Source organism: Anguilla anguilla, chromosome 2, assembly GCF_013347855.1.
Source record: "Anguilla anguilla isolate fAngAng1 chromosome 2, fAngAng1.pri, whole genome shotgun sequence".
Lineage (NCBI taxonomy): Eukaryota > Metazoa > Chordata > Actinopteri > Anguilliformes > Anguillidae > Anguilla > Anguilla anguilla.
Window position 1 is genome coordinate 59,494,778 of NC_049202.1, and position 27,606 is coordinate 59,522,383.

The 27,606-nt window shown below is 46.3% G+C and overlaps 1 protein-coding gene across 2 annotated transcripts; it reads left to right on the plus strand.

Annotated features, from left to right (window-relative positions):
* The first annotated feature begins 4,363 nt into the window (after nucleotides 1-4,363).
* On the plus strand, nucleotides 4,364-26,437 carry LOC118219855 (sarcalumenin-like). 2 transcript variants are annotated; one of them, XM_035403338.1, is made up of 8 exons: nucleotides 4,364-4,469; nucleotides 19,446-19,792; nucleotides 19,823-20,459; nucleotides 21,713-21,838; nucleotides 22,341-22,436; nucleotides 23,147-23,263; nucleotides 24,084-24,317; nucleotides 24,804-26,437. In XM_035403338.1, the coding sequence occupies exons 1-8, from the start codon at nucleotides 4,409-4,411 to the stop codon at nucleotides 25,610-25,612; spliced, it is 2,427 nt and encodes an 808-aa protein (XP_035259229.1). In that variant the 5' UTR covers nucleotides 4,364-4,408; the 3' UTR covers nucleotides 25,613-26,437. The 2 variants fall into 2 exon arrangements, with proteins under 2 accessions (XP_035259229.1, XP_035259228.1); XM_035403337.1 differs by having other exon boundaries at nucleotides 19,446-20,459.
* Nucleotides 26,438-27,606: the final 1,169 nt, after the last annotated feature.

The following is a 27,606-nucleotide window of genomic DNA, read 5'->3' on the forward strand; positions in this document are numbered from 1 at the left end:
GGGTAAGGAGTAATGCCCAGCCATGCCGCGGTTTTTTTCCCACACAGTCTCCTCTGGCGGCTTGTCGTCCCTGTGGACAGGTCAGAGGTCGCCGGGGGGGCGGGTGTCGGACTCGTTTGGGTAAGAGCACAGCCGCGCTGACCCGGGGCCGGCGGGACTCGTTGGCGCCCCCCCCAGGGTGTTGGGCGACGACGGTTAATGGTTTCTTTTTTTTTGTTTGTTTCTGCGTGCCGCTAAGCAGTGAAAAGCCGCGCTTTTCTGCGCACGGTGTGAGACTCGCACATTACCTCAGCCAACGTGGCACTCCACTGTCTCTTTATCTCCCCCCGCCATTTTCTTAAATCGAGACGTTTCTCTGTCAGCTACAGTTTGGAGTAACGTGGGGAGGGGGGCGGCTGAACCCAGTTGGGGGGGGGGGGGGGGGGGGGCAGGGGGAGGGGGCATACAGGGGGCCCGTAAAGCACTTACTCTTCTGTTAGGAGGATTCTTTCAGGAATTACCCGTCACTATGACGACAATGATGATGAAGCTCTTAATTTGCTGTGAGTTCATACCGAACAGCTGTGTACCCCAAGCACCCGCCCCTTTTTACACTTACAGCCATCCAATCCCTGCCGGTCTCACTGGACACCTCTTGCTCTCCACTGTCACCTCCCCCACCCCCACCCCCCCCCCCCCCCCTTCACTACCCATCTCTTCCATCTCCTTCTTCCTTCATATCAATTTACTATATACACTCCCCCTCCCCCTCCCCCAGTATTTTTTTTTTGTCTGTCTGTCGGACTCCTTGTGGTCGTTGAGAAGCTATTATATTTTGTTAAAAAAAAAAAACTTTGGGAAAAAAGAGGCTTGTGCCTTTGTAAAGAAAGAGTAATAAAGTTTGTACTTTGTTTTTTAAGATCTTGCTTGTTTTCTTTTTTTGGTTTGTATTTTGTTCCTGTTTATGAGGCGGGGAAGGTAATTGCAGTTACCCCCATGTTGCAAACCATGTCACCAGCATGACAGAAAATGTCACTCCAGTGTAGTGCACACTAGTGTCCACAAGATGGCTCTAAGAACACATTTTTACCAAAAGCCTGGGATGTGTTGACTATTCATTTTGAATTGGTGAAACTCAAGCTTTGTCTTCTGGGTGATGAACAGCAAAAAAATCTCAGCAGATTAAATCAAGCATAATTGCTCAGTGAATGGGTGTAAATAAATGACAAAATGATCCACCCGCTCACAAGAAACATCAACTGAGGAGAAAAAAATGTTTGTGTTAAATATTTGTTTGAAAACCCTCGTCGGGTCAGTCGCCTTGTTTCAGGCTACGGGGTTGAAAGGAAAGAGACAGGAAAGACAAAGGAAAGAGGTGGTGTAGAGAGTAGGTAATGGGAGGAACTAGGTGAATGAGTGGAAGAATGAAGTGATGGAAATAAAGGAAGAGGAAAAAGAGAAGGGTTGCTCATCCATGATCCATGTGCACTTATGGACCTGATCCCCCCCCCTCTTTCCACTTCAGACTCCGGTCCTGGAGGGCTGTGGCGCTGGTTTTCTGTCAGCTTTGGCACTGAAGTTATTCATTTGACTTCTCCCTTTAAAATGTGCGTTCACAAATGTAGGATTAGAATCTTCATCACTGAACATTCTAATGCTGATGTCACAGTCGCTTCTGGTGACCGAAAGCAATGGAGTTCTAGAACATTTACTTCTGGAATTTTGGAAAAGAAAAAACGTTCCAAAAAAACTTGCTCTTCCAAGTCAACTAATTCATTAGCTGGAGTCCAAACACTTTTGTTTCCAGGTCCCTAAATACTGATTGATAAGAACCCACAAATGCCTGCAGATACTGTGGACTCCTCAGGCATTGTTTGACACCTCTGGTGTGTAGGAAATTAAACACTGTAGAGCATGAATAATTATTTCTGTTATTTACATAAGTGTTTCCCTATGTAGTGTCTTTGATGGTGCTATTTAGAGACTGGACCTTACAGCATGAATGTAAAGTACATGTATCACACAGCTTGAAGTATTTCACTAGAGCATATACATAATGCTTGCAGTATTTATAGTCAAGGATGTGGAAAAAAAACAAGCGTTAGGACTGATAGCGTTTGTATGAAAATCACTGTTCTCTTCTTGAGAATCTGCAACACATTGTGGAAAAGACTTATGGGAATGGCAAATCATCATCGTTTCCCAGACCCAAAACAGCGCACTACTAAACACACATGAAAGTATGAAATTCATTGTCGACGTATGAAGTACCACTCCATGACCCTAATATGCGCCCTGAATACAAAGAAAAACCTTGTGTGCGCTCTGGTGTGCGCTCTGGTGTGCGCTCTGTTGTGCGCCTAAACCTGTATGTAAGTACTGTACTTCCGTAAGTCGTTCTCAGAGGTGGCAAAGTCCTGCCCTGTGTTTATTCCACCCATGAACTCAGCCAGCTGATTTCACTAATTAGTTTGAGTTGGCCGCTCTGTATAAGTACCGTTCTTGTGGTTTTTTATGAGCTAACTTGTTTGACAAGACTTCCGTTTTTCAGTTTGTTGCAACTATCTAGATAGATGTTTCCAATCTTGACAGGGATTAAATTGTTAAATCACACAGACTGTTCCCCTGCTGTCTCCATAGTGAACAGCAGATGGTGCAGTTGTTCAGTGCTAGGAACCTGCAGTGTCCAGAGTGAAAAGTGGATCTCTTAGTGCTATAGCCCTGTTTTCTCCACTGCAATGGAGATGTCAAAGCCCTTTCTCAATGCTGTGACCATGCTGGTCCTGCAGTTCTACGTCTGATGGTTCGAACTCTGGCCCAAGCCACTCCCAGCTCCAGGCCTAGCTCTGCCTCCAGCCCAAAGCTCAGCTTTTCTGCCTACACGGGGGTGCCAGGCACCCCTGGATACAGTGGAATCCCTGGGCGAGTGGCGGCAGGTGAAGCACCTGGACTCAAAGGGGAGAGAGGAGAGTCAGGTGAGACAGGATACAGGTGAGCAGAGAGGCAGGGGAGGGAAAAGTCCGGTAAGAGAATAGACAGGTGTGGTAAGAATACAGGCAGGTAAGACTAGACAGGTGTGGTAAGAATATAGACAGGTAAGAATAGAGACAGGTGTGGTAAGAATAATCAGGTAAGAATGAAGACAGGTGAGAGGAAATACAGGTAACAGAAGGGGCAGGGAGGAACTGAGGCTGGTGAGAGGATAGACAGGTAAGGTTTGAGACGACACACCTGTGTGTCCCCAAAAATGAGGCAGGCAGCAGTGGGGGTTCTGGGGCCTCCAGGGAAAATACGTCCAACTGGGCCCAGCTGAACGGGAAGAGACAAGCAGGGAAGCTGGGAAACGTAGTCATCTGGTTCTGCTGTTTTCAAACCCTGATATATACTGAGCTAATTTATCCATTTTTTCAGCTGTTTTTAAACCCCCAAATGTACTGACCCAGTTCAGTTTGTTTTAAAACAAAAGTTTACAAACACAGTTCAGCTGTTTTTTTAAAACCAAAATGTTCTGACCCAGCTGTTTCAAAATCTTAAATATAACCCAGTTCAGCTATTTTTAAACCTGAAATATATTAACCCAGACAACTCAAATCATAAAATGTACCACCCTAGTTCAGCTGTTTTTTAAGCCAAAAGTTCACTAACACAGTTTGGCTGTTTTTGAGACCATAATTTACTGGACCAGTTCAAGTCATGTACTGACCCATGTTTGGCATTTTTAAACAGTTTTCTAACAGAATAAACTCATGTTTAGCTCTAATAGGAAGTCTTCCACTTATACTGTGTGCTAAAGAAACCAAGCACTCAGACAAGAAATAGCTTTGAAGCAAAAGCGTTATTAATTTTATCCTCTGCTTATAGTAATAATGACAGAAATTAACAGCTAAACGTGATACTGTGAATCCTCACTGTTCCAGTGGCCATAACTGGCCATACCATCATCAGGGAAGATTTCACATGGAAAAGGCCTTAGAAAACCACTTGTCACTCACTGTTTTTGGGTTTTCGGATTTTTGCTGAGCGGGCAGATCTAGTTCTCTTTTTTTTTTTACTGTGGTAGGTTATGCAATGTGATTTAGCACACATTTAGTTAGGCAGAGATTGCTCGATGTAATAATTGTTTCGCGGTTTAATTCATTTTTGCAGTTTCATCAATTAGGAAGCGTCTCTAGCGCTGGGGGGGGCGGGGTTTGCGTGAGCGACAGCTTGGAGTCCCTGAAGGGAACGAGGTGTACAGGCATTTCCCGAGCCCTTTCCTCTGATCTGACAGGAGCGGGCAGCTGCTCCGACACGGAATGGCTGCCCTGCGTGTGGTTGCCGTGGCACTTGGCACGGCCCTTTGACCTTTCCTCCCGCCACGCCCACTCCTCCACCCCCCTGGTATAAATAGCCGGTGCGAGTGTCAGAGTTCTCCTGGCAGGCAGGAAAAATGAAGGGCATAGCCACAATCTGCTTCTGTCTCCTCTCTCTGCTGGCTCTGACCGCGGCAGGTAAGGACACCGCTCACCGTGTGTGTCTGTGTGTGTGTGTGTGTGTGTGTGCACACGCGTGTGTGTGTCTGTGTGTGTGTGTGTGTATGTAGGTGTGTGTGTGCACGCGTGTGTGTGTAGGTGTGTGTGTGTGTGTGTAGGTGTGCGTGTGTGTGTGTGTGTGTGTGTGTAGGTGTGTGTGTGTGTGTGTGTGCGTGTGTGTGTGTGTGTGTGTGTGTAGGTGTGTAGGTGTGTGTGTGTGCATGTGCGTGTGTGTGTGTGTGTGTGTGCGTATGTCTGTACATGTGTGTGTACATGTGTATGCATGCTGAGGTACAGAACAGGGCCTTTGAGAAGTGTGGAGGGGGCTATCGGGGTTTGGAGGAGTCCAGTTGGTAGAGGAGGACAGGATGAAAATTAAAAGAGGTGTTGGAGAAGAGAGGAGAGGAGAGGAGAGGAGAATAGAGGAGATGAGGGAGGAATTGGAGATGAAATGTTGGAGAGGAGAGGAGGTGAAGTCAGGGGATGGAGGTATTGAATCACTCAGTCTGGTTACTTGATGGAGAAAAGTCCAACTTCCAACGTGGTGGGTCAGCACAGAGAAGAGTCGGCCCGTGGAAGGCTCCAGGTTCGAGTCACAAAGAAAAACCCTGCCCACACTGGCTGGCTCGACTGGGGGGGTGTAAACTGTGCTGAGCCTGACTGGTGGCAAAATATAATAAAACTGCTGTGCTGGTGCTTGTGAGGTTGCAGGTTCAATTCTGGTCGTAACACACTGAGAACCAGCAGCGTTCAGGACGCAGTGTGAAGTAATGATGAGGGAGTAGGGTCTCGCACCTCAGCGGTTGCAGGTCTGATGTCCATGTATAACACTGCAGTTGTGCCCTTGAGCATGATGCCATACTGAAGCTGAATTGTCTCAGTACAGAATCCAATTGTGTGAATGGGTTGCATGTTGGAAATAAGCTGTTCTGGAAACAAGTGTCTGCTAAATGACTTAAACTGCACGTATGGTATGTGTTAATTGTTTGTACCTAATGCTTGTGCACATGCTTCACTAAGAGAGCATCAAATAGCTGCTGTGTGCTCTGATGCGTCACAGGCTTGGAAAGTGTCTCCTGGTTTGAAGCCAAGGGTCAGCTGATGGAAATTCAGTGCACAAAATAGAGAGAGAGAGAGAGAGAGAAGGAGACAAAGAGTGAGAGAGGAGCAGATGTAGAAGCACTAGATTGGCTGAAAGAACTGCTCAATGTCTGTAACAATATCCAATGTCCTGTCAACCCTGAGTGATCCGATTGACAGGAAGTAGTTTTCTGTCAATGAATGTGCTTGGCAGATGCTCTTATCCAGGGGGAATTACACAGCTTGTGTTTTACATGCTATTCATTTATACAGTTTGATACTTCACTGAAGCAATATAGATTAAAGTGCCATTGCTCATGGGTACAACAGCAGTGCCTCAACTGGAAATTAAACCTGCAACCACTGAATTGCAAGCACTGTTCCCTAGCTACTAGTCACCAGCAACCGCTTTAGTCACGGTTCACATTTAAATCAGAGGCTCTGATTGGTCGCACTGACGTGGCCTTCTTTCCGCCTCTTCCTCGTCACGTCGCCCACCTCCCCCGGAAAAGCGGAAGTTGGGCGTTTGGCGGGTGCTGCCCTTGTCCGTCCTTGGGACAGATGCGTTTCCCAGCCTGCCGCGGGGCGGAGAGGAGCGCAGAGCTCTCCGTAACGGGATACCGGGCATGATGGGTGAAAGCGGTGTGCCTCCGCTCCCCCTTCTCCCAAACTGTAAAAACCCCTCCTTTCCCACGCGGGCCGCGCTTCGTACCCCTCAACACCAATCACTGCACCGCCACCCCCCCCCACCTCACACCCCCACCCCCACCATTCAAATTCACGGTGCAGCTGCTGCTCTGTCACAAACACAATTTGTTTCTGACTGCAGACCTCACAGGGGGGTCCCATTACCAAAAACAGGCAGGGTCTTGCGCCCGCCCCCCTGGTTCTCTCAGCTTGTGCGGTCCAGACATGCGTACATACATGTGTCTCCACGCGTTTAGATGCCCCCCACACCCCCCAAACTAGTCTAGTGCTGTTATTAAACTTTCTGTGCCATGGGGCAAATATTTCTGCCCTTTTCATGGGGGTGAAATGTGCCCCCCTCCCCCAGTGCTGTCGGCTTGGCTTCGTCACCCACAGAGCAAAGCTGCATTACTGCAGCATAATGCACTGCAGCCAGTGCATTTCTACTGCAAAAACCGCATGTTTGTCCCAGGGTGTGTACAGACCTGTAGACTTTTATGCAGTACTACATCTATCCATACTTCAGCTCTTACACGGCAGATTTACTTCTGATTGGTCGCTCACTAAACAGAAGCGCAACTGATCGGTCAAAATGTACATTGTTGTGCTACTTATATAAGTAAAGCACCAATACCAAACCCACCGGTATTGGGCATAAAAAGGTCTTTTTTGCTCCAAATGTATAATTCACCTGTCAAGAATGCCTTTTTAATAGGATGACAATGACACGTTATGCCATTTGACTGATGAAGGCAGTACACCACTGAGTGCTGATCTTTATGCATGCGGTAACCACCGTGGAAAGCCATGTTCTGTCCAGGGCGGTTAGGCTATCTGTACTCTAATGTGTCTAGCACTATGTGTGGCTGCATGTTACTGATAGCCCCCTCATCACTGATACCTCCTGTACATTACAGCGGTCAAATTCTATTCCTCTCCCAAAAACTCTACCCCTCTCCACACTTCTCCTCTTCTGCCTAAGAAAGGCAACTGTGTGGCCCATCATGTACCTCCTTAGGAAATAGAATTTAAGTCTGGTGTTGGGAATCTTTTTTTTTGTTGTTGTTGTTGTTGCTGTGCTAAATGTGGATTTAAGCTTGTACAAATTCCAAGAATTCATCTTTGACATAATGTGTGAAAATAGATTTGCAGCAATGTTCTTTTAATGTAGTCAGCTAAGATTTTTTAAATCATTGTTTGGGTCACACAATTGCATTTCAACAAAGTGTCCAAAATATTACTGAATATCACTGAGTTAAAGTTGGTCGAGCAAAAATTATAAGTTGTTTTTTCTTTATGCTCAAATTCTGTTTTGAATTTGTATGTGTGGGAATTCTACAACGCTCATGCTATCGGACCAAGTCTCGAGAAGATATTTTTTTATGTAGCAGCATTTAAGGCCAAGTTAAATTGTGTGTTTTTATTAGCATTTATTGATTTTTCTACTAATTATTTTTATTGTTGCTTGTTTTGGGGAAAGCGTAGACTGCCACATTTAGGGAGTGTTCAGTTAACCCATTGAAAGAGTAGGTTTAAAAAAAAAATGTTTTTTCAAAATTCAGAATCAGTGTTCTAGAACCCGACAGCACTGCTTTCAGTTAACCGCAGTGATTGTCACATCAGCATCAGAACGTTCAGTTGATTGAGATGTTAACACGTTTGTGATTTTACACCTTGAAGGCGTTTAATTAGCATCCCTGGCCCTTTGGCCCACAAAGCTCAGCGGATTTCACACGGTAGCAACAGCCGGAGCGCGGTGGCGGTCGAGCGGATCCAGGACTTAATGCAGGCTGAGCAGAAGCAGAGGGGTGGAGCCACACACTCCCTCTGTGATGGATAATTATGAGTCATCAGTTGGCGCATGGCGCCCTGGAGGCCGGCCAGCTGGCAGTACTGAAGCTCAGCTGAGACCACATGTTTCTGGGGGCAGAGGTCTTAACCCGAGGCCCAGGCTTCGACACCTGCTAGGCCTCAGAGCACGAGGGGGGGATGCTGGCTTGTCAATGACTAAACGTAGCAGGGCAACTGGAAGATCTTCCCCTTCTCTCTCTCTTTCTCTCTCTCTCTCTTTCCCTCCTGCCGTCCCTCTGTCTTTACTCTGTGTTTGAGACGGCAGTTGACGATATTTATTTAATTGTCACGTGAAAGGCAATGTATCACTTGGGTATTACTTAATGAGGCCACAGTACTCTAAAGGTAACAGTACTCTATTACCTCTTACTAGTTAAGGCTTATAGGCGCTGTAACAGGCATGAGATACCCAAGGCAATCAATGTTTGAGCTATTATACTATTAATACACGTCTCATTTTCATACACAACCTGTTAATTACTTTTATATTTCAGTTACTTTTAACATCTCGTTCACAGATTAGTGTTGCAAGTGTTGCAATACATTTGTCATATGTTTTATATTTTATAATACATGTTATATATTGCAATGTATTCCATGTCTGTGATGCTGTGATGGTGTTTGAATAGGGGCATAGGGAATACATGACCAGGCACATCACAACCCCTCTCCCAAAACTGGACAGACCCCCTCCCCCCTCTCCGCAGACGTCATTCCTATAGCCACTCTGGATCACACCCCCAAAGTGTTATGGACAACAAAGAGAGATGACTCGTATAGTTGAGATGCATTAGCAGCATGCTAAAGGGCGGTTCCATTTTGATGTGATAAGGGCACAGGTTCTGTTCCACATACAAGCATCTGTATCCTCAGTTGTTGCATTTAAAGAGCTGTGAAGATGACAGGTGTCCGGGAACATTTACTTCACACTTTATTTCAGTAGCTTTGTGACAGAGTGTTCCAGAACAGCCCGCATGTATCAGAGGCATTGTAACTGAGAGTTCCAGAACGCTCCGCCTCTTTCAGAAACAATGAGACAGAGCATTCAGCACACTTGTTCCAGAATGTTTCAGCAGAAATCTGAAGGGGACAGAGTGTTCCACAGCCTCAATGGACATACTGTCAAGATTCTCTTCCGTGCTTATGCCCATAGTTCATTTTACTGCCCAATGCAGTGGCATAGCCTGGAGTTCAGTTTTGGGGGTGGGGGGGGTTCAGAATTCCGAACTGAAGGGGGGTGGTTCGTGATCCTCAGATTAACTTCTGCATGCTTGGGCACATATGTCCACAATTTTTCAAGCATGATGTATACATACACACATTTACATACAGATTTGATTTCTGCACTTACGTACATTGATTCATTCTCAAGATGGTTCTCCAAGCTCTGGATGGGGGTTGGAGAGTGAGGTTCAAAGGGGTTAGAGGGGATTGTAAAGCATAATTGTGTGTTCATTCCATCTTACACATTCATATTATTTATTTTCATAATAAAAAACATTAGATTGTGAAAATTAATATTGCGCCAAATGATCAGTACGTGAATTGTGACAAATATTGAAGGTGACCTGTTCGGGTTTTGGAGGTGAAATTTCTGTTTTGCCTAAGATAACATTCACTGTGTGAATGCATAACGAATAAGCCACGTAACATCATTGGCTGAAAGCAAAAGGCGAGGCATCAATTGTAATGCATCATGCTAAGATTGTGAGTGAGTGAATCGGTGTTTATCCCGTCGTCTACCCCCCCCCCCCCCCCCCCCCCAAGTATATCAGCGTTATTCCTGTTATCTGTTGTCACAGTTTCTGTGCAGGGTAGATCATTTTTCCGTGCCTGCACCAGCTCAGTTGTTAGCATTCAGATCAGCCACTCGGCTAATCGTTATTTTGGTGTTTGGGGACGATTAGTTTCGAGCCTGCAGATTAGCCACTCGGCTAATCGTTATTTTTGTTTCCTGTGGGACGATTATTCTCGCCCTAACATTCCTTGCATTCCTGCAGAATTACCACGGTGATCTGTCTCACCTGTTGGTTGCTCACGTCTTCCGCTGATTACCAGCCACACCTGTGGCTGGGTATTTAAAGCGTCAGTAGGCAGTGGAACAGTGCTTGAGTGTAACGTGTTTCGCTCTAGCCAGTTCTCTGCCTCTTATCTGTGCAAGGTAAAGGAAGTATTTTAGGAACCAACAAATTATAAAGAGTTTAGACTTTAGTTTTTTTTTTTTTAGGGAAAAAGGTGTATTAGGACACTATTTGTCCAGATTCTGAGTCTGGCGGTTTTTAGGGGTCATTGTGTCACCTTCTGGGCACAATCATTCCGCCTCTTACTAACCAGTTTTCATCTGATTTTAGTGGGAATTTCTTGTGTTCGGTTTTGAAAGACAGCTTTGGTTCCAAGTCGGTTATTGTTCTTTATTTCTCGTTTCCCTGTTCCTTTATTTTTTATACTCCTTCTTCCTCAGTTCCCCGTTCAGGGGTTTATTATTCATTATTTGGGATACGTCCCTTAGGAGTATAGCACCCCCTTCTTATTTCGTCTCTCACGAGATTTGTGGTTACCGGAGTGCCCCGTTTGGTCGCGTCTGGTCTTCGCACTTCCCCTCCCGCACAATCTGCCAGTTCCTCCACGTTTTCTCAGGTTCCTGTTGAATAACTTTCACTGTATTGCGCAGGAATCCGGGGTTAATCCTAAATGCGCACTAACGCTAATCTGCTACATCCTGTGCGTGGCTTTGCCTGTGACATAGCCTGTGTCCTGGTGCCTGGGATTCCCTGGTGCTGTGTCGTCACTTATCGATCTACTCAGTGACTTCACAGGTTCCTCACAGACACCTTTTCACTTACAAAATATAGCGTATACAAAAATAACATAAATGCCTGAAAAGAGCAGAGATTACTGAGGAGCAGTAAGGGGATAAGCTTCGCAAGGACCTTTACATTAGAAAGAGTCAGTCTATACATTCACATTCATATTAGTATTTTGCGTATTAGCGTTGGCATTAGCATAATGTGTGTGTGCATGTATGAGTGTCAAATCAAATAAAAGCCAAATTTATTTATATATCGCATTTCACAAACAGTTGTCACAATACGTATCAGAGACAACTCTGGCCTAAACACCCCCCCCCCCCCCCGCGCGAACAGGTGCAAGGCTATGGCAAACAGTAGCCAGGAAACTCTCCCTGGTAACAGACAGAAAGGAACCTTGGAAGGAACCAGACTCAAGGGGGAAACCCATCCTGGTCGGCTTAGGGTGTAGATTTAAATGATCTATACGGTCAGTCTGTCAATGTTCATGTAAATCAAATTAGTGGCAGCTAGGTGACACTCCAGTGTGTATGTGTGTGTGTGTGCATGTGGAAGTGTGAGCGTATGTGGGCATGTGGCTGAGAGACTGAAAGAAAGAAAGAGGGAGAGACTGAAACAGAGAGAAAGAGAGAGGGAGAGGAGGAATACAGTAGACGGCCACATCAGGGACCTGACAGATGCACTTTGCCGTGAAATAGGAGAGGAATTCTCCCCTCTACTCTTCGCTCTCCACCCCTGACCCATTGTGGGTCTATTTCTGTCCCAGAGAAGAACCGCCACCTGTCGCTTTCCGTAACCCCACGACAACCCCCCACCCCAACCCCGCCAGCAGGGAATAAAATCCACAGCCCCTGTCCCGACTGCACAATAAGACTCCAGCACAATTAACTGTGTTTAAATCCTGCAGATGCTATGAAATAGTTATGCCAGAATACACAGGGTGCCAGTGTACTGTCGTCAGCAGGGAGCTTGTAACCAAACAGTTGCTGGTGCCAGTTGCCTAGGTTTGACCAAGGAACTGAAGCAGGGTTTCTTTTTATTTAATACTAAATGACCTGGTCGATAGACCATTAAACAGTGTGTATAATGGGTAAGGAGCTGGTCTTGTAACCTAAAGGTCGCAGGTTTGATTCCCCTGTAGGATACTGCCATTGTACCCCTGAGCAAAGTACTTATCCTGCATTGCTTCAGTTTGTATCCAGCTGTATAAACGGATGCAATGTAAGTGCTATGCGAAAAGTTGTGTAAGTTGCTCTGGATAAGAGCGTCTGCTAAATGCCTGTAATGTAAACATGCTTAACTGTATTTAAAGACCGTACAGACTGTAAAAGTGCCATGACTGCGCACGCAGGGAGGCAATGCAATCCTGAGAACTGGGATTCAAGCTTGTGACAAGAAGGTTGTAGGGTCAAATCCTGCGTGGGTGAAGCACGGCAGCCATTTTGTGTCAGAACACTCTCCAGTCGGCACACAGTGGCTGTGTTGGAGAGAGAGGGAATTATACTGAATAATAGTGGCCACTGGCTTAACCCTAAAGGCCAGTTCAGACCAATGATTCGCAATGAGACGATCGGTTTTAGAATGTTGCAGAGAGAATTGTAGCGGTGTGAACTGGTTAGTTGCAGAGCGTCTGAAGCCGTTGCCTGGTGTCTCAAAAGGCCCACCTTGTCAAATCGCCAAGTGCAAGTTAGAACGTTTACAACCAGACGTCTTGGAATTTTGCAAGTTGCAGTCTCATTGCGAATCATTGATCTGAACTGGGCTTTAAAGGTCTGAACATTTTGCTGAGCATTCTAATGCTGATGTAACAATCACTACTGGTAATTCAAAAGCAATGGAGTTCTAGGACACTGACTTCGAATTTTGAAAGATTTTGACATTTCTACAGCACGACAAGAAAATATTACCATGTCAAGTCAAGATGGAGTGAATGCTGGATTTCAGTTATGGGAGAGTGAGAGTTCATAAACCCCAGGATGGGTGGTTCTACCATGCACTGTCAATCACTGGCCCAGTCTCAGCGAATCAAAAAACTTGGCTTTCCGCAGCAAGGCACCTTAACTGGATCAAATAATTTTTAGTGAACTTTTTCTTTTTGCAATGCAATGTTCACTTTGCGCTCCACTACGCTGCGGTGAAACCTTAATTTGGCGAGTCACTGGAAACACGCGACGCCTCGCTCTCTTGCCGTGACTGTGCTGCGGCGCTCAGTCATGCCCCAGAAATAAACATGGAGGGCAAACGAATGACACGGCCATTTTTATGCTGCTGGCACAGCAGGCGGAATTACGGCCAACAGAGGGTGTCGAAACGAGACGTTTGCGTACTGCTGTTGTGTTTGGAGCTCAGCGGGGACGGTTTTACCCGTTTTTTGTTCTCATCGCCTCAGGTGTTCCACAGTTGCCTTGGCCTGTGCCAGTGGGGTGCGTCATGCCCTCTTATTTTTAGGACTGTCGGGGAGGCGCCATTGTATGCGTTCCGCCAATGTTGTCACGGCTGCACGGTGACTCGTCCAGAGTCACGCTGACGAACGTGTCGGAATCCACTGAATCCCTGTTTGCTTTCAGTGCAATACACACTTGACACTTACCTCCTGTGCCCTCACTGTATCCTTAATGGCACCTGCCGTTAAATCACGGAATAATGTCACAAAGTCATACCACCATCGTACTGCCAGCCAATTTTCCATAATTAGGTAAGAAACGAATTTGCCATAATTAGTTTAACAATAAATCAGAATTACATAAAAATGAGGTGTTAAAAAACAGGCGTACCCGTTTAGCATGAGCTACGTTTCCCAGAGTAATAGTCATGTAAACTAGCTAGATACTAACTTCTATTTGAAATACTGGACAGCTACCTAGCCAGCTAATAGAGCTGGCTTGTGCTAACTGTTCTGCTAATTGACCTAATTGTGCAACCATCTTTTTCATTCAGATTCCTCAGTTACTATAAACATTTTTTTAAATTCTACTTCCTTTTTCTGCATGGCTATGATGGAAGGAAATGAAATCAGCATATGTATGGTATAAAAGTAATACTTTTCTGCACTTTTTTTGAAAATCATCTTATTTATGTAAAGGGGGTAACAGCTGTTCAATATTTGCTACCAAACCTTTGCTACAAGCAAACACACACTTGTGTGTTGCCATTACGTAATAGATGTAATGTAAGTAAATTGTCATACTGTCTGTAAGGTCTTGGCAGAAACACCTCTACTGGCTGCCCATAGTCATACTGTGTCTGCAGAGAGAAGCTTAAGGTTTTTTTTTTTTCAATCAATTAACAGCAGCCAAGGAAGACTTAAATCTGGCTGTGGTATTTACAATCAGGGTCAGTGAGCTGGTGGGGTTGGGGTTGTTTGTGGGGGAGGGTGTTGATGGATGGGGGGGGGGAGGTTGGGGTTGAATGCCAGGGGTGAAAGGGATGCTTTTCCAGTGTTTCGGCTCATTCTCGCCCCCTGCTGGGAGTGCTGAAGATAGCGCCCTGTTGATAACTGTGCAGAACAGTATATGGGTCGTGGTTTTGGTTTTGCAGGTGTCTTTGAGCAGTAGTAGATCACCGTGCCCAAATCACAGTGAGTTCACTGTTTGCCTGTACAAATAAGCGCAAATAAGGCTTCTTAAGACTGAAAATGCCCATGAACAATAACCAGAACCAGACTGGATACCATCACACACTGGAGTAAACATGCTGACCATATGACCACCTGACCATATTACCACCTGACATATCACCATCTAACCATATGACCACCTGACCATATTACCACCTGACATATCACCATCTAACCATACGACCACCTGACCATATTACTACCTGGCCATATGACCATCTGGCCATATGATGACCACCTGACCAATTGCCCATTTCTGATCATCAGATCACCCACACCATTCATTCAGTTCTCAGTCCGTTATGTATTAGATACAGCACTGCTTTCTTTAGCTACTCTGTAAAAAAATAAAATAATAATAATTTTATGAAACCAAGTATCATGTTGTTTAGTACTGCTTATTGGTTTGACATCTGATCTTTGAGCAAGAAGGCTGCAGGTTTAAATTCCATATGGGCCATTGCAGCTGTGCCACTGAGCAAATTGCAGCACCTGATTCACATCAGTGGATTATGCAGCTGTGTAAAATGGCATTCTATGTGATCAACACAAGATATGTAAGGCTCCCTGAGCATGACTACTGGGGATAAATGAGTGCCAGCAACAACCACATATTTTCAGTGGAATGAAGAATATGGGCCACATCTGGCTCCAGCTCAGAACTTCTTCACAGTAGCGACTATCATCTGCATATATACGTATAATCTATGTGTGAAGGCTATAGATATGTAGAAACAGAGGTGAATGCATTCATTAGCGCGTTGTTAGCACATAGGCTGATTGCGTCTTGGGGCCCGTCTGTTTCCCTTCGTGGCTCGCTGGAACGCCTCAGCTTTTTTTGTGGTCTGGCAGCTGCGGGGTAATGCGATACCGCAGCTGATCCCTCAGAGACGCAATCGTGAACGGCGTGCTCTGGAGCCTGCTCAAGGCCTCGGAGGCCCAAACCGAAGGACGTCACGCACTGGACCTGATCCGTGAACGATGATGTATTCCACATCCTGAAGGACATTAGAGCAGTTTCCCAAATTTGCCAGAGAGCCCTATAGACGGAATTCAGTATGACTGGTTCAATAAACAGAGCACATTATATTAATCTCAGATAGGTTCATGAGTCCATCCATTCATGATACAAAAAAGATTTAGGAAGCCTTAGCCAGCCTACTCCATTACGTCATTTCTCACTCCTGTTTTAAATAACCAGATAGCGTCAGTGGAGAGTTTATAATTCACACAATGCAACCAGTCTGCTCCAGTCTGATCTGGGTCCATTGTCACATGACTGATGGTAGTGGTATTGCCTGGGCTTTGAAGAGTATTTTCAAGTCCACATTTGACAGTGACATAGGGCTGTGGTTTAGCCAGGGGATTATCTACCTTCGCTGGCAGAGTGTGAAGGGATGGAGCTCTACTGGCTTCATTAGTGGCTTCATTTACGACCGAAGGGGACAGGTCCTGTGAAGCTACCCACTTATCACTGCAGAACAACCTCCCGCTAAGCTCTGCGGAAGAGCCACCCGCTAAGCGCTGCGGAAGAGCCTCCCGCTAACCACTGAGGAAGAGCCACCCACTAAGCACTGCGGAAGAGCCACCCGCTAAGCACTGCGGAAGAGCCGCCCGCTAAGCACTGCGGAAGAGCCGCCCGCTAAGCACTGAGAAAGAGCCACCCGCTAAGCACTGAGAAAGGGCCACCCGCTAAGCACTGAGAAAGGGCCACCCGCTAAGCACTGAGAAAGGGCCACCCTCTAAGTGCTGTGGAAGTCTTGCCTTCCTGTTGCTGTGGGGTTCATATGTTCTCTGAATTTCCATCTCATTCTTTTTCATGAATATTGCACATTGTAACACTTTCCTTGAACAATATTCCATAAGGTCTCTATTACAATTTCATAAGTGTGACATAACACTTGTCATAACCTGCTGTGAAAGTTAGTTACCATTCAGTGACCATTTAGAATCAAGCAGAAGTCAGAAGTCAGAAGACAGAAGACAGAAGTCATAAACTGTAATAAGCTGACATGCCTGGTTATGAGAGGTGTGTCAAGTTTACAACTGCATTATTTTAATTATTGTTGCATAACTGTCTTTTTGTCAGATGAATATCGGCCAAAAACTCTCTAGCTCTGGATCTATTTTGGATCAGCCATGGTGTTCAGTTATTTTCAGTGTATAGTAATATCATATTCTACAGACCTGAATATATAATAAAATTGCAATTGCAATTGCATTGCCACAGTACTGGATTAAAATCTGAAGCCATGTGGTTGCTAGTCTCTGTGGTCAGTACATTGCAGATGTTGCCACCTCTATTGCATCACACGTCCCTTCATAAGTCAGGTGTCACAAGGGAACAGTAGGATTCCACCATCTGTTAAGGCTTAAGTGCAGTCCCCCAACCCCCAGCCCCACCTGCCCAGGCCCCACAATAATAAATAGAAAGATAGAAACATTCTGCCATGATATCAGCTCAGGTGACTCTCATTTCTGTAAGCAGAGATTTCCTGTCACTTGTTACATGTTGCCCCATCCCTGCACTTCTTGGTAATTTGTATTTGTCCTAATTCTGTAGCTTATTCTTCTGCCTAGTTGGCTTTGCAGATGTTAGACCAGAATAGTGTTCATTGTTCTCGGCTAGAAATAGCTGTACAAAATAAGTAATTGTACCTTACTGAACCCGTGTTCAGCAGTTGTCTACGATCATGAAATGCACTTTTTTTGTACGTCGCTTTGGATAAAAGCGTCTGCCAAATGAATGTAATGTAATGTAATTTACATAAACTGGGTTATATACAGTATGTTAGGGCTATATTGAATAAAAGGCTTGGCATTCCTACTCACGGTTTCCTCTGTATATTGTTTGTTTGTTTGTGTGTGTGTGTGTGTGTGTGTGTGTGTGTGTAGCATTAGCCTCTCAGTCCAGGATTCCTGTCTGGATCCAAGTGGTGGACAGGAAAGCAGTGTTTAGGCTCTTGGGTCCTCAGCTTTGGAGGTGCAAATCAGACGGCTCTGTCAGCTGTCCTCACAATGTATATATAACCTGAAACACGAACTGTATACACTTACAGTATCACTGCCTCACGTTAAACTATGTGACATGTTCCTCAGACTCTCTTAACAGGCTGCTAAGTCCCACAGGGGCTCTATATTTAGGTGTAGAGGTGAGCTGGAAGAGGTGTGCTTGTAGGGGAGTGGCTGGTATTTAGTGGCCCTGGTATAACTAGTCACTATGGGATCATCCTGTTCTGTCCCGGTACACTGGCTATTCTGTGATGGGGAGTCCCCAGCATACCAACTATGTTGTGAAACCATGGCAGCCGTGTAAATAAGCATTTTCCGTGTGCGTGTGTGTGTGTGTGTGCAGCGTATACAGCATTTCAGAGCACAAATGCACCCACAGAACTGTTCTCCCATGTGGTTATTGACCATTAGGAGCCAACCTTTTGATCTCTAACATCTCAAACAGCTGAAGCTAAGCAGAGCTGGCATTGTAAATACTTGCACTGCTCCTGGTGAGCCATTTGGTGGCAGCCTTCCCTCAGAACCAATCCAATGAGCTTTTCAGCCCTGGGTAAAAATCTTTTATTTTGAATACTTTTTTATGGAAAATTCTCAAGGCTCTACAAGGAGGATTTTCAAATTGAACTGCCATCTGAAGAGTTGAAGTATTTACATTATGTATTTGAACTTGGTCAGATGAGAGGTACCATCCTGTGACTGAAATGTTAACCCAAGCTCCCAACTCACCAAGGTTTTTACATGCCCCCATGGCACTGCTCCCGTGAGTAGAGGTGTGAACAACGCAGGCACCTAGGTCCAAAAAAGGCCCTTTTCATTTTGGCACCAAATCATCTCTCATAAGTCTGTTTTGCTATGCAATCGCTTGCATTCTGAACAGCAAGCGATTGAATAGCAATGATATTCAGCTTGATATTCACTGAAGCAATTCAAGTTAAGCACTTTGTTCATAGGTGCAATAGCAGTGTCCTACCTGGGAATTAAGCCTGCAACCATTAGGTTACAAGCTCAGTTCCTTACCCATTATGCTACACTAGCTCCCTATGACACTGGTGCGGGAGAGCCACCGGATCTGCTGGCTATTTCAGCCCTTAATTGGTCAATTAGAACAACCTGATCACTCAGTCGAATCACCTCGTCTGGTTTCTTGGTTTTAAATTGGTAGTTGAGTTAAAAGGGATATTTCACTTTGGTATAACATAAGTAATTTTGTGGAGCTTACCCCATCATATTTTCATAGCATGAATATTTGCAACATCAGGTGTCCTTGCTGACCCTTAACAACATTGTTCCGGTTGTCAGGCTCCTATTCATTTCCATTGCCATTCGCATTCTCTGCCAAAATGAATCGTTTTAAAGCACAAACTAACTACAGAGAAGAATACTAACGTCAATACGTTCGATCTGCTCAGAACTGACCCGCCATGTGCATTGCTGTCAGGGGTCAAGGGGCAAAAAAGGAATACTGAATGTCTGGAACCCCGTTACACAACACCGTCCACTGTAGAGGGAAGTAGGAGCTCTTCTTATTTTTGGAAACAGCAGAGGTACCAGTGACAAGTGGCGGATATATCTGTTAATGAAAGCTTAGGAAACTGAGCTCCCTTTCCCCAACCCCCTCTAATAGTACCCCCATACGTGTGATATTTGTGAGTGTCCTCTGATTTATGGATGGTTAAGGTTTGAGTTTAATAAACGTAGAGCCTGGCAAATTCATTCTTGAAAAGATCGTCATGGAGCATTATGAGCACTTTTTTACAATTCATAAAGTGAATTGTAATTCATTGAAGGAGAGCCTGTCATCTCTAATGTTATATCCGATGCTTCCTCTGTTTTGTGTTTGTTTGGCTCACACTTCCTGTTTGCACTGCGCTCCTCTGACTCTCTCTTCCTGTTTTCCCTCAGAGCCGGCGGCCGATAGGCTGAGCCGGTCGGCCGCGGAGGACGAGCCGCTGGTGCACCTGCACCTGCAGCAGCCCGAGGAGGAGCACCTGTTCACCTGCAGCTGCGACCGTGGGGAGGACCGCAGCCAGAGTTCCAATGACACACCCGCCCCCGCCCCGGAGAGAGGCGTCTGCCAACCCTGTCCTGCGGCCACAGGGGGCGCCACCGAGCAGGACGCCCCGAGCGCCGAGGAGTCAGCCGAAGAGTCAGCCGAAGAGTCTGCCGAAGAGACTGCCGAAGAGCTCCCCCTAGAGGAGGAAGAGGAGGAGGAGGAGGAGAAGGTGGTTGAAGACCATGAGGAAGAGGAAGAGGAGGAGGAGGAGGAGGAGGAGGAGGAGGAGGAGGAGGAGGAGGAGGGCAAGAGTTCCTCTGTAGAGGAGGCCGTGGCTGAGTCCGAGGAAGAGGAGGACAGTGCTGAGACGGAGACCGACGCAGTGGAGGAGGTGATTGAGTCGGAGGAAGAGGAGGAGGAGGAGGAGGAAGCAGAGGAGGAGGAGGAGGAAGAGGAGGAGGCAGATGCTGAAGATGCTTCTCAGTTAGAGTCCACCGAGAGTGAAGAGGAGGAGGAGGAGGAGGAGGAGGAGGAAGAGGAGCAGGAGCAGGAGGAAGAGGCAGTGGAGCTGGTGGTGAGTGAGGAGACCTCTGCTGAAGAGGAGCAGGAACATTCAGTGGAAGAAACAGCAGAAGAGGAGGAGGTGGAGGAGGTGGAGGAAGAGGAGGTGGTGGTGGAAGAAGCTGTAGAGGCTCCAGAAACTGAAGAGGAGGCTGTTGAAGTACCGGTGGAGGACGAGGCTTCAGAGGAAGCCACGGAGGCCATAGAGGAGGCAGAGCCTGAAGCTGAGGCGGCTCCTGAGCCAACGGCCGAGGTCCCGGAGGAAGCAGAGGAAATCGTCGTTCCCACGGAGATGGCAGATGAGCAGGAAGCTGTCGTCGAAGACGTCCCGGAGGAAGAAGAGCTCGTGGAACTTGTCAAAGGTACCAGCAAAAAAAAAAAAAATTGGCAAGAAACAAAAATGCCACGATATCTGTTTAAATACAAAACCGAAGACCGTGAACTTTCAGGCATTAGTCACCGGCAGACAGTTGTTTATGTTGATGCTCACTTTATATTTTAAAACATTCAACCCTTTAAGGTGTGAGATCACAATTATGTGATTAGAATGTTCTTAACTGAACATTCTAATGCTAATGAAACCTTCACGACAGGTAATTGAAAGAAACAGAGTTCTAGAACACTGATTTAAAAAAAAACAATTTTTAACATTTGAACTAACCTATCACTCAAAATGTTAATGCAGCTTTCCCAGTGTGTCCAATCAGAAACCTTGACATCAACACGGGAACACGATTCTTTCACTGCGACAAGAGGATGTTTAATACAATTTACCCCTGGCATTTAGGCCCTCCTGACACTGATTAAGAGGGCATATGGGCCTGGTATATCTGTGATATATGCGCATGTTAGCTCTTTGAGAATGGCCCTGCTCCATAAATAAGCAGAGCAATTACAGGGGGAGGGGGGGGGTGAATGTATTAAATGACAGATCCCTTCGACATCTGACACTGCGCATCACTTCAGCATCGAATTGTCCAATTAACTTGCGTTCCGTCATCTCTGAATTGCATTATGTCACAACGTTCTGTGAACAACAAGGCTGTGAACAACTTTCAGTTCAGAAATAAAAAGGACAGATTTATTGAGGTTCTCAGTTGTTGGCTGTTCTGCGCCAACACTGATGTTAATAGAATTCAAATAAATTAAGTTAAATTAATAATTGAGGAAATGAAGACATGGCAGAAATAATAAAACACAATAATTACTAATAGTCATCATAACAACAATGGCAACAATAACACTGGTGGTGTAAGTAGCGATGAAATAAACCAAAAGCGATTTGTATTTCTCCTGAAACAGTGAGGGGTACTGAACAATGATATGGTCCTATATTCCATTTTTTTTATTAACTGGTCTATTTTGGGGGGGAATTGTATCTCATTCTGTCATCTACTTGCTGTAAAAATGATTTAGTGTCGTTGTAAAAAAAAAAAACTCTGCCTTGCAGTAAAATGAGTTAATGATGTGGAAAAAGATGGCTTTGTTTTGTAGTAAAAATGAGTTAGTGTTGCGGACTTGATGTTGTTCTGTAAGTGACGGCTGCCACTCGTACGGCTGGCATTGTATTTACAGCTGGTTGTTGAACTGACCAGCTGATTTTCTGTCTCCACAGTGGAAGAAGAGGGGGAGGAGGAAGAGGAGGTGAAGGAAGAGGAGGTGGTGTCATTCATGAGAGACAGGTCCCACATCGAGGAGAAGCTGCAGCTGGACATGGCCGAGCCTTCTGCAACCTATACCTGTAAGAGCCACAAGGGGGCGCTCTGTAGGCCAGGCTCACAGAGCCCTGGGTTCAGTCAACTCTGTGTCCTTCACTTCAATTTACAGTTAAACGCAAGTGTTACATTTAATTTTTTTCTTCAGAAACACAACTAACACAAAACCATTTCTCCCTGCTTCTCTCTCTCTTTCTGCTTTTTATCTCTCCCCTCTCTCTCTTGCCTTCCCTCCCTTTCTCTCTCTTTCCCTCTCTCTCTCCTACTGTCTCTCTCATTCACTGTCTCCATCACTCTTTACTTCTCTGTTTCTCTCTCCCTCCCTGTCTCCCCCTCCCTTTCACTCTCTCCCTTCCTCTCTACTTCTCTGTCTCTCTCTCTCCCTCCCTCTCTTCCCCCTCCCTTTCTCTCTTCCACTCTCACTCTCTGCTTTTCTCTTTCTCTGTGAAACTCTACCTCCCCCTCTCTCTCTCTCTCTCACTCTCTCTCTCTCTCTCCGTCTCTGTCTCTCTCCCCCTGGCCCCCCAGCCGCTATGCTGAAGCTGCGTAAGATCTACCAGACCGCCATCAAGCCTATGGAGCAGGCGTACAAGTACAATGAGCTCCGACAACACGAGGTGTCAGGTAACCATGACCCTGCCCTCCGTCATCCCCTAGACCTGTCTGTTATATCCATCTCTCCATCCATCTCTTACGTCCTCATCCATCCCTCCGTCCTCCCCCCTCCCACTGCCCTCCATCACCCCCATACCCGTATTTTACATCCATCTCTCCATCTTACATCCTCATCCATCTTTCCATCTTTTCACTCCTTCACACACATTTTCAAAGCCTTTCAGAAAAACCAGTGAGCTTCCCTTCATTCTCAGACTAAGCTCAGGCCATCCTTAACACCGTTGTCTTACTCTGTCCTTGAAGAAAGCTCACCCTCTGGTGGCCATGGATGGTATCCAATGACACTTGGTGAAAAAAGTAGAAAATTGTAAACAAGGCACACTGAAGCTAGGGTTGTTATGCTAACAGTAAGCACTTCGTTTTTGGGTTATTACAACAACTGGGAGAAAATGATGTCATTGTAATATCAGTGGGCCTTGCTTACTTTCTGCCATTCCACCTTGTTCCACCCCTCTGCCACACGACCACACATCGGTCAGACCCTCCAAACGGCTGGTCTGCCCTTCCAGTCCATCTGCTTGTTTCCAGGGAACCTGCTCTCTGCTCAGTGGCCTTTTCTAGACTGTTCTGTGGATCAGACTGCCGGCCTCAGGCCTTTGTGACTATGCTGACAGGCTGTTCTTCTGTCCTGTCCCTCTGTCCTGACTGTGCCCCCCCAGAGGCTGAGATCGCCTCCAAACCCCTGGTCCTGTTTCTGGGCCCATGGAGCGTTGGCAAGTCCACCATGATCAACTACCTGCTGGGCATGCATAACACACCTCACGAGCTCTACACAGGTAAATACACCTGCCCTCTGAGCTCTACACAGGTATATGCACCTGCCCTCTGAGCTCTACACAGGTATATGCACCTGCCCTCTGAGCTCTACACAGGTATATGCACCTGCCCTCTGAGCTCTTCATAGGTATATGCACCTTCCCTCACAAGCTCTACACAGGTATATGCACCTGCCCTCTGAGCTCTACACAGGTATATGCACCTGCCCTCTGAGCTCTAAACAGGTACATGCACCTGCCCTCACAAACTCTACACAGATAAATGCACCTGCCTGGCTAGCACTACACTGGTAAATACAACTAAAATCTATCGGTCTTACATAGGTACACACATTTAATATACCAACCAAACAGAGGTGAATGTACACAATATGACCAAAGGTATGTGGACACCTGACATCCACCATCTTACCCAAAAAAATCTACCAGCTCTATGCAAGTGAGCACCTAAACTACCAGCTCTGCACAGGGAAATACCCATAAACTACCAGCCCTACAGAGGTCATTACGCAGTTAAAAACACTTAATCTACTAGCTCTACACAGGTATGCACACACCTATTTTATCAAGGTGCAGTTTATCAGTGCCTTTGCAAATAGACTGTCAGTATGTCATTAGCCCTCCATCGTTTTCAATTTCCAGTAGTGATTATTACATCAAGATTCAGATCATTCAGTTCAGAACATTCTCATCACGTTTGTGACCTCACACCTTAAAGGTTTAATGACTTAATGATGGTAGGGTGTGTGCACATTGACCTATGATCAGCTCAAAGCTGAAATTTAGAATGTTGCTAAATCCCCCACCCCCCACCTACCAGGTGCTGAGCCCACCACTGGTGAGTTTACTGTGATCATGCACGGTCAGAAGTACCGGACCCTAGAGGGCATCGTTATGGCAGCCGACAGCTCCCGCAACTTCTCTCCTCTGGAGAAGTTCGGCCAGGGATTCCTTGAGAAGCTGGTGGGCATCGAGATTCCCAACAAGCTCCTGGAGAGGGTCAACATCGTAGACACGCCCGGCATCATTGAGAACCGCAAGCAGCAGGAGAGAGGTCAGGGAGCACACACACACATACATAGACACACACACGCATACACACACATACACACACACACACACACACATACACCCACACACAAATACACACACGTATACACACACACATACGCACACACACATGCGCACACACACACACACACACACACACACACATACATAGACACACACGCATACACACGCATACACACACACACACATACACCCACACACAAATACACGCATGTATACACACACACACATGCGCACACACACACACACACACACACACACACATACATAGACACACACACGCATACACACGTATACACACACACACACATACACCCACACACAAATACACGCACGTATACACACACACACACACATACACCCACACACAAATACACACACGTATACACACACACACACACACACACACACACACACATACACACACACGCATTTGAACACCACCAGTAAAAGCTCTCTGTCCCTCCAGGTTACCCGTTCGGTGACGTGTGCCAGTGGTTTATTGACCGCGCAGACATGATCTTCCTGGTGTTCGACCCCACCAAGCTGGATGTGGGCCTGGAGTTGGAGACGCTGTTCAGGCAGCTGAAGGGCCGTGAGTCCCAGATCCGCATCATCCTCAACAAGGCCGACAACCTGGCCACCCAGGAGCTCATGCGCGTCTACGGCGCCCTCTTCTGGAACATGGCGCCACTCATCAATGTGACGGAGCCGCCGCGCATCTACGTCAGCTCCTTCTGGCCCTACGAGTACGCCCCCGACACCATCCGCGACCTCTTCATCAAAGAGGAGGTCTCCCTGCTGGAGGACCTCAACCAGGTGATCGAGAACCGGCTGGAGAACAAGATCGCCTTCATCCGCCAGCACGGGATCCGCGTGCGCATCCACGCCCTGCTGGTCGACCGCTACATCCAGACCTTCCGCGACAAGATGGGCTTCTTCAGCGACCCCGAGCTGGTCTTCAAGGAGATCGTGGATGACCCTGACCGCTTCTACATCTTCAAGTCCATTCTGGCCAAGACCAACATCAGCAAGTTCGACCTGCCCAGCCAGGACGCCTACCGCGACTTCTTCGGCATCAACCCGGTGAGCGGCTTCAAGCAGCTGTCCTCCCAGTGCGGCTGGCTGGGCGGCTGCCTGCTGGACAAGATCGAGGCGGCCATCACCGTGGAGCTGCCTGCCCTGCTCAGCAGCGTCTCTCCCGCCAATGCCGCCGGACTCGCCTGCGAGCCCACCACCTGTGGGGAGAAGCCCGTCAACCGGTACCGCCGGCAATGAGAGCGAGGGAGCCGGGGGAAGGAGGGAGGGAGGGAAGAAAGAGAGAGGAGAGATTCAGGAAAGGAGAGGCTATTGAAAAAAGGACCCCCCATCCCCCACGCCCCCCAGTCCTACGCTGTTGCCCAGATGGGATGCAAGGAGGAGGGGGAGGGAGAAGTTTTTTTGGGTGGAGTTGGGGGTTCAGGGGTGATTGAGGTGGGGCTTGGGGGTGCAGGAGAGAAGTTTCTTAATTTGGAATGAAGAGTGCAATAATTCTGTAGGTCCCAATCGAACAGAGGAGGAGAAATTCATGGAGGAGCTACAGGGATCTGCCTGGTCTCTCCTCTCCATGTCAAAGACGCAGAACTGTCTGCAGATCGGCAATAGGAGCAAAATGTATACAACGAGGGGAAAATTGTAAAAAAAAGAAAAGCGTAAAATGGTCAAAAATCATGACTTTCATCGGTCACACCTGCTCCCTCATGTGTGAATAAAGTGGGTCAAACCTTTTGCTAGTTTCTTTTTTTGTGATTTGTTCATATTTATTTTGGTTTTTTCGCTAGTTTCCAATTCTCAGAGTTCAAGAATTGTATTTTTTGTTATGTTAGCTGTCATCGGTGTTTATGTTTTGTTGTAAGCATCGGAATCTGTCAGCCATGTTCCATTCGCAGGGACGAGAGCCTGTCTTTCTTAATTCTCCTTGTCGTAAATACTGTATACGAGTGCATTTGTTGTGCTGATCACACAGTTGACTAAACCCCTGTGTTTGGCCTGTTCAAGAATGCCTTTAACTCCGCATGTCAGGTGAAAGGAGATATTAAAAGGTGCCAGTGATACCCAACCTTAGACATGTTATCTTGTTTTTGTATTCTTTGGTGTTGGAGTGGTCTTACCTTTTGCTTAGCTCACTTGTGGTCATCATCTTTCAGGTAAGCGACTATGACTTCAGAATTTTACTCTGGTAAGAGGTGTGGCAAGAGGTCTGGGAGGTGTGGCCAGAGCAGTGAGAGGTAGGGTCAGAGGTCAGGGAGGTGTGGTCAGAGCGCTGAGGGAGGGTGGTCAGAGGTCTGGGAGGCATGGCCAAAATCCCAGGATAATAAAGTTGGGGGAGTGGTCCTCACCTGGGTAGCTGGTCTCTTATTTAGCCCTTTATACTTAATTTACTTTAGTTCATTTACACAACTCCCTCGAAAACTTTGGTTTTGCTTTTTCACTTTGATTGACACAGAAAAAATCATTTGACAATCACTTGACATTACATTACATTACAGGCATTTAGCAGACGCTCTTATCCAGAGCGACGTACAACAAGTGCATCAGTTAAATGAGTGATATCATGCAAATTCTAAATGATAGTCTTTGTTTGATTTATATAACATATAACCATCGACAGACATCTGGAAATAAACTGCAGCCATCATAGTTCCTGTTTACCGCTGGAAGCAACTGCATTAAACCATTAAGACGGCTATTAAAACAACCAAATGAAACATTCCATTGTGGGCGTCACCCTGGATAAGAGTGTCTGCCAAGTGATTCAATCCAATGCAATGTAATAGAAAATATTTAAACAATGTCTTCATCTCGCAATGTATAAATTTATAAGTTTAAATGCATGCGAGCCTTGCCTCGATTTGTGGTGTCGATCCTCTGTTCATAAAACACGCAACCCGCATGTGTAATGAAGCATGTAATGAAGCACGAATACCGCAGGATCACTGATGTTCCCAGCTACTCTTACACATAAATTGGCGTCAGAATTAGGCTCTAAATTTTTTTAGACTGATGCCAAGGCCCATTTAGACATCTGGGGCCTTTGGGAAGGGTATGCACGGGAGGCGGTGTTTGGTTTGACTGTCACCATCGGAAAGGCTGACGTTGCGATTTCTCTGGGTACGCTGTGGTATTAAAGCGGGCTAAAAATACACAGCTTTGCTTTTACACTGTCAAGTGATATATTATTTATCCCCGTGCTGCTCACTCCCTAATGCACTGGGGTTGTGAGAAAATGCGAA

What these genes read in the sequence shown, in the direction of transcription:
- LOC118219855 (XM_035403337.1), top strand. Translation starts at nt 4,409, where the DNA reads ATGAAGGGCATAGCCACAATCTGCTTCTGTCTCCTCTCTCTGCTGGCT. An exon ending in GCTCGTGGAACTTGTCAAAG is followed by an intron (nt 20,460 to 21,712) that starts GTACCAGCAAAA and finishes CTGTCTCCACAG; the next exon opens with TGGAAGAAGAGGGGGAGGAG. An exon ending in GCCTTCTGCAACCTATACCT is followed by an intron (nt 21,839 to 22,340) that starts GTAAGAGCCACA and finishes CTGGCCCCCCAG; the next exon opens with CCGCTATGCTGAAGCTGCGT.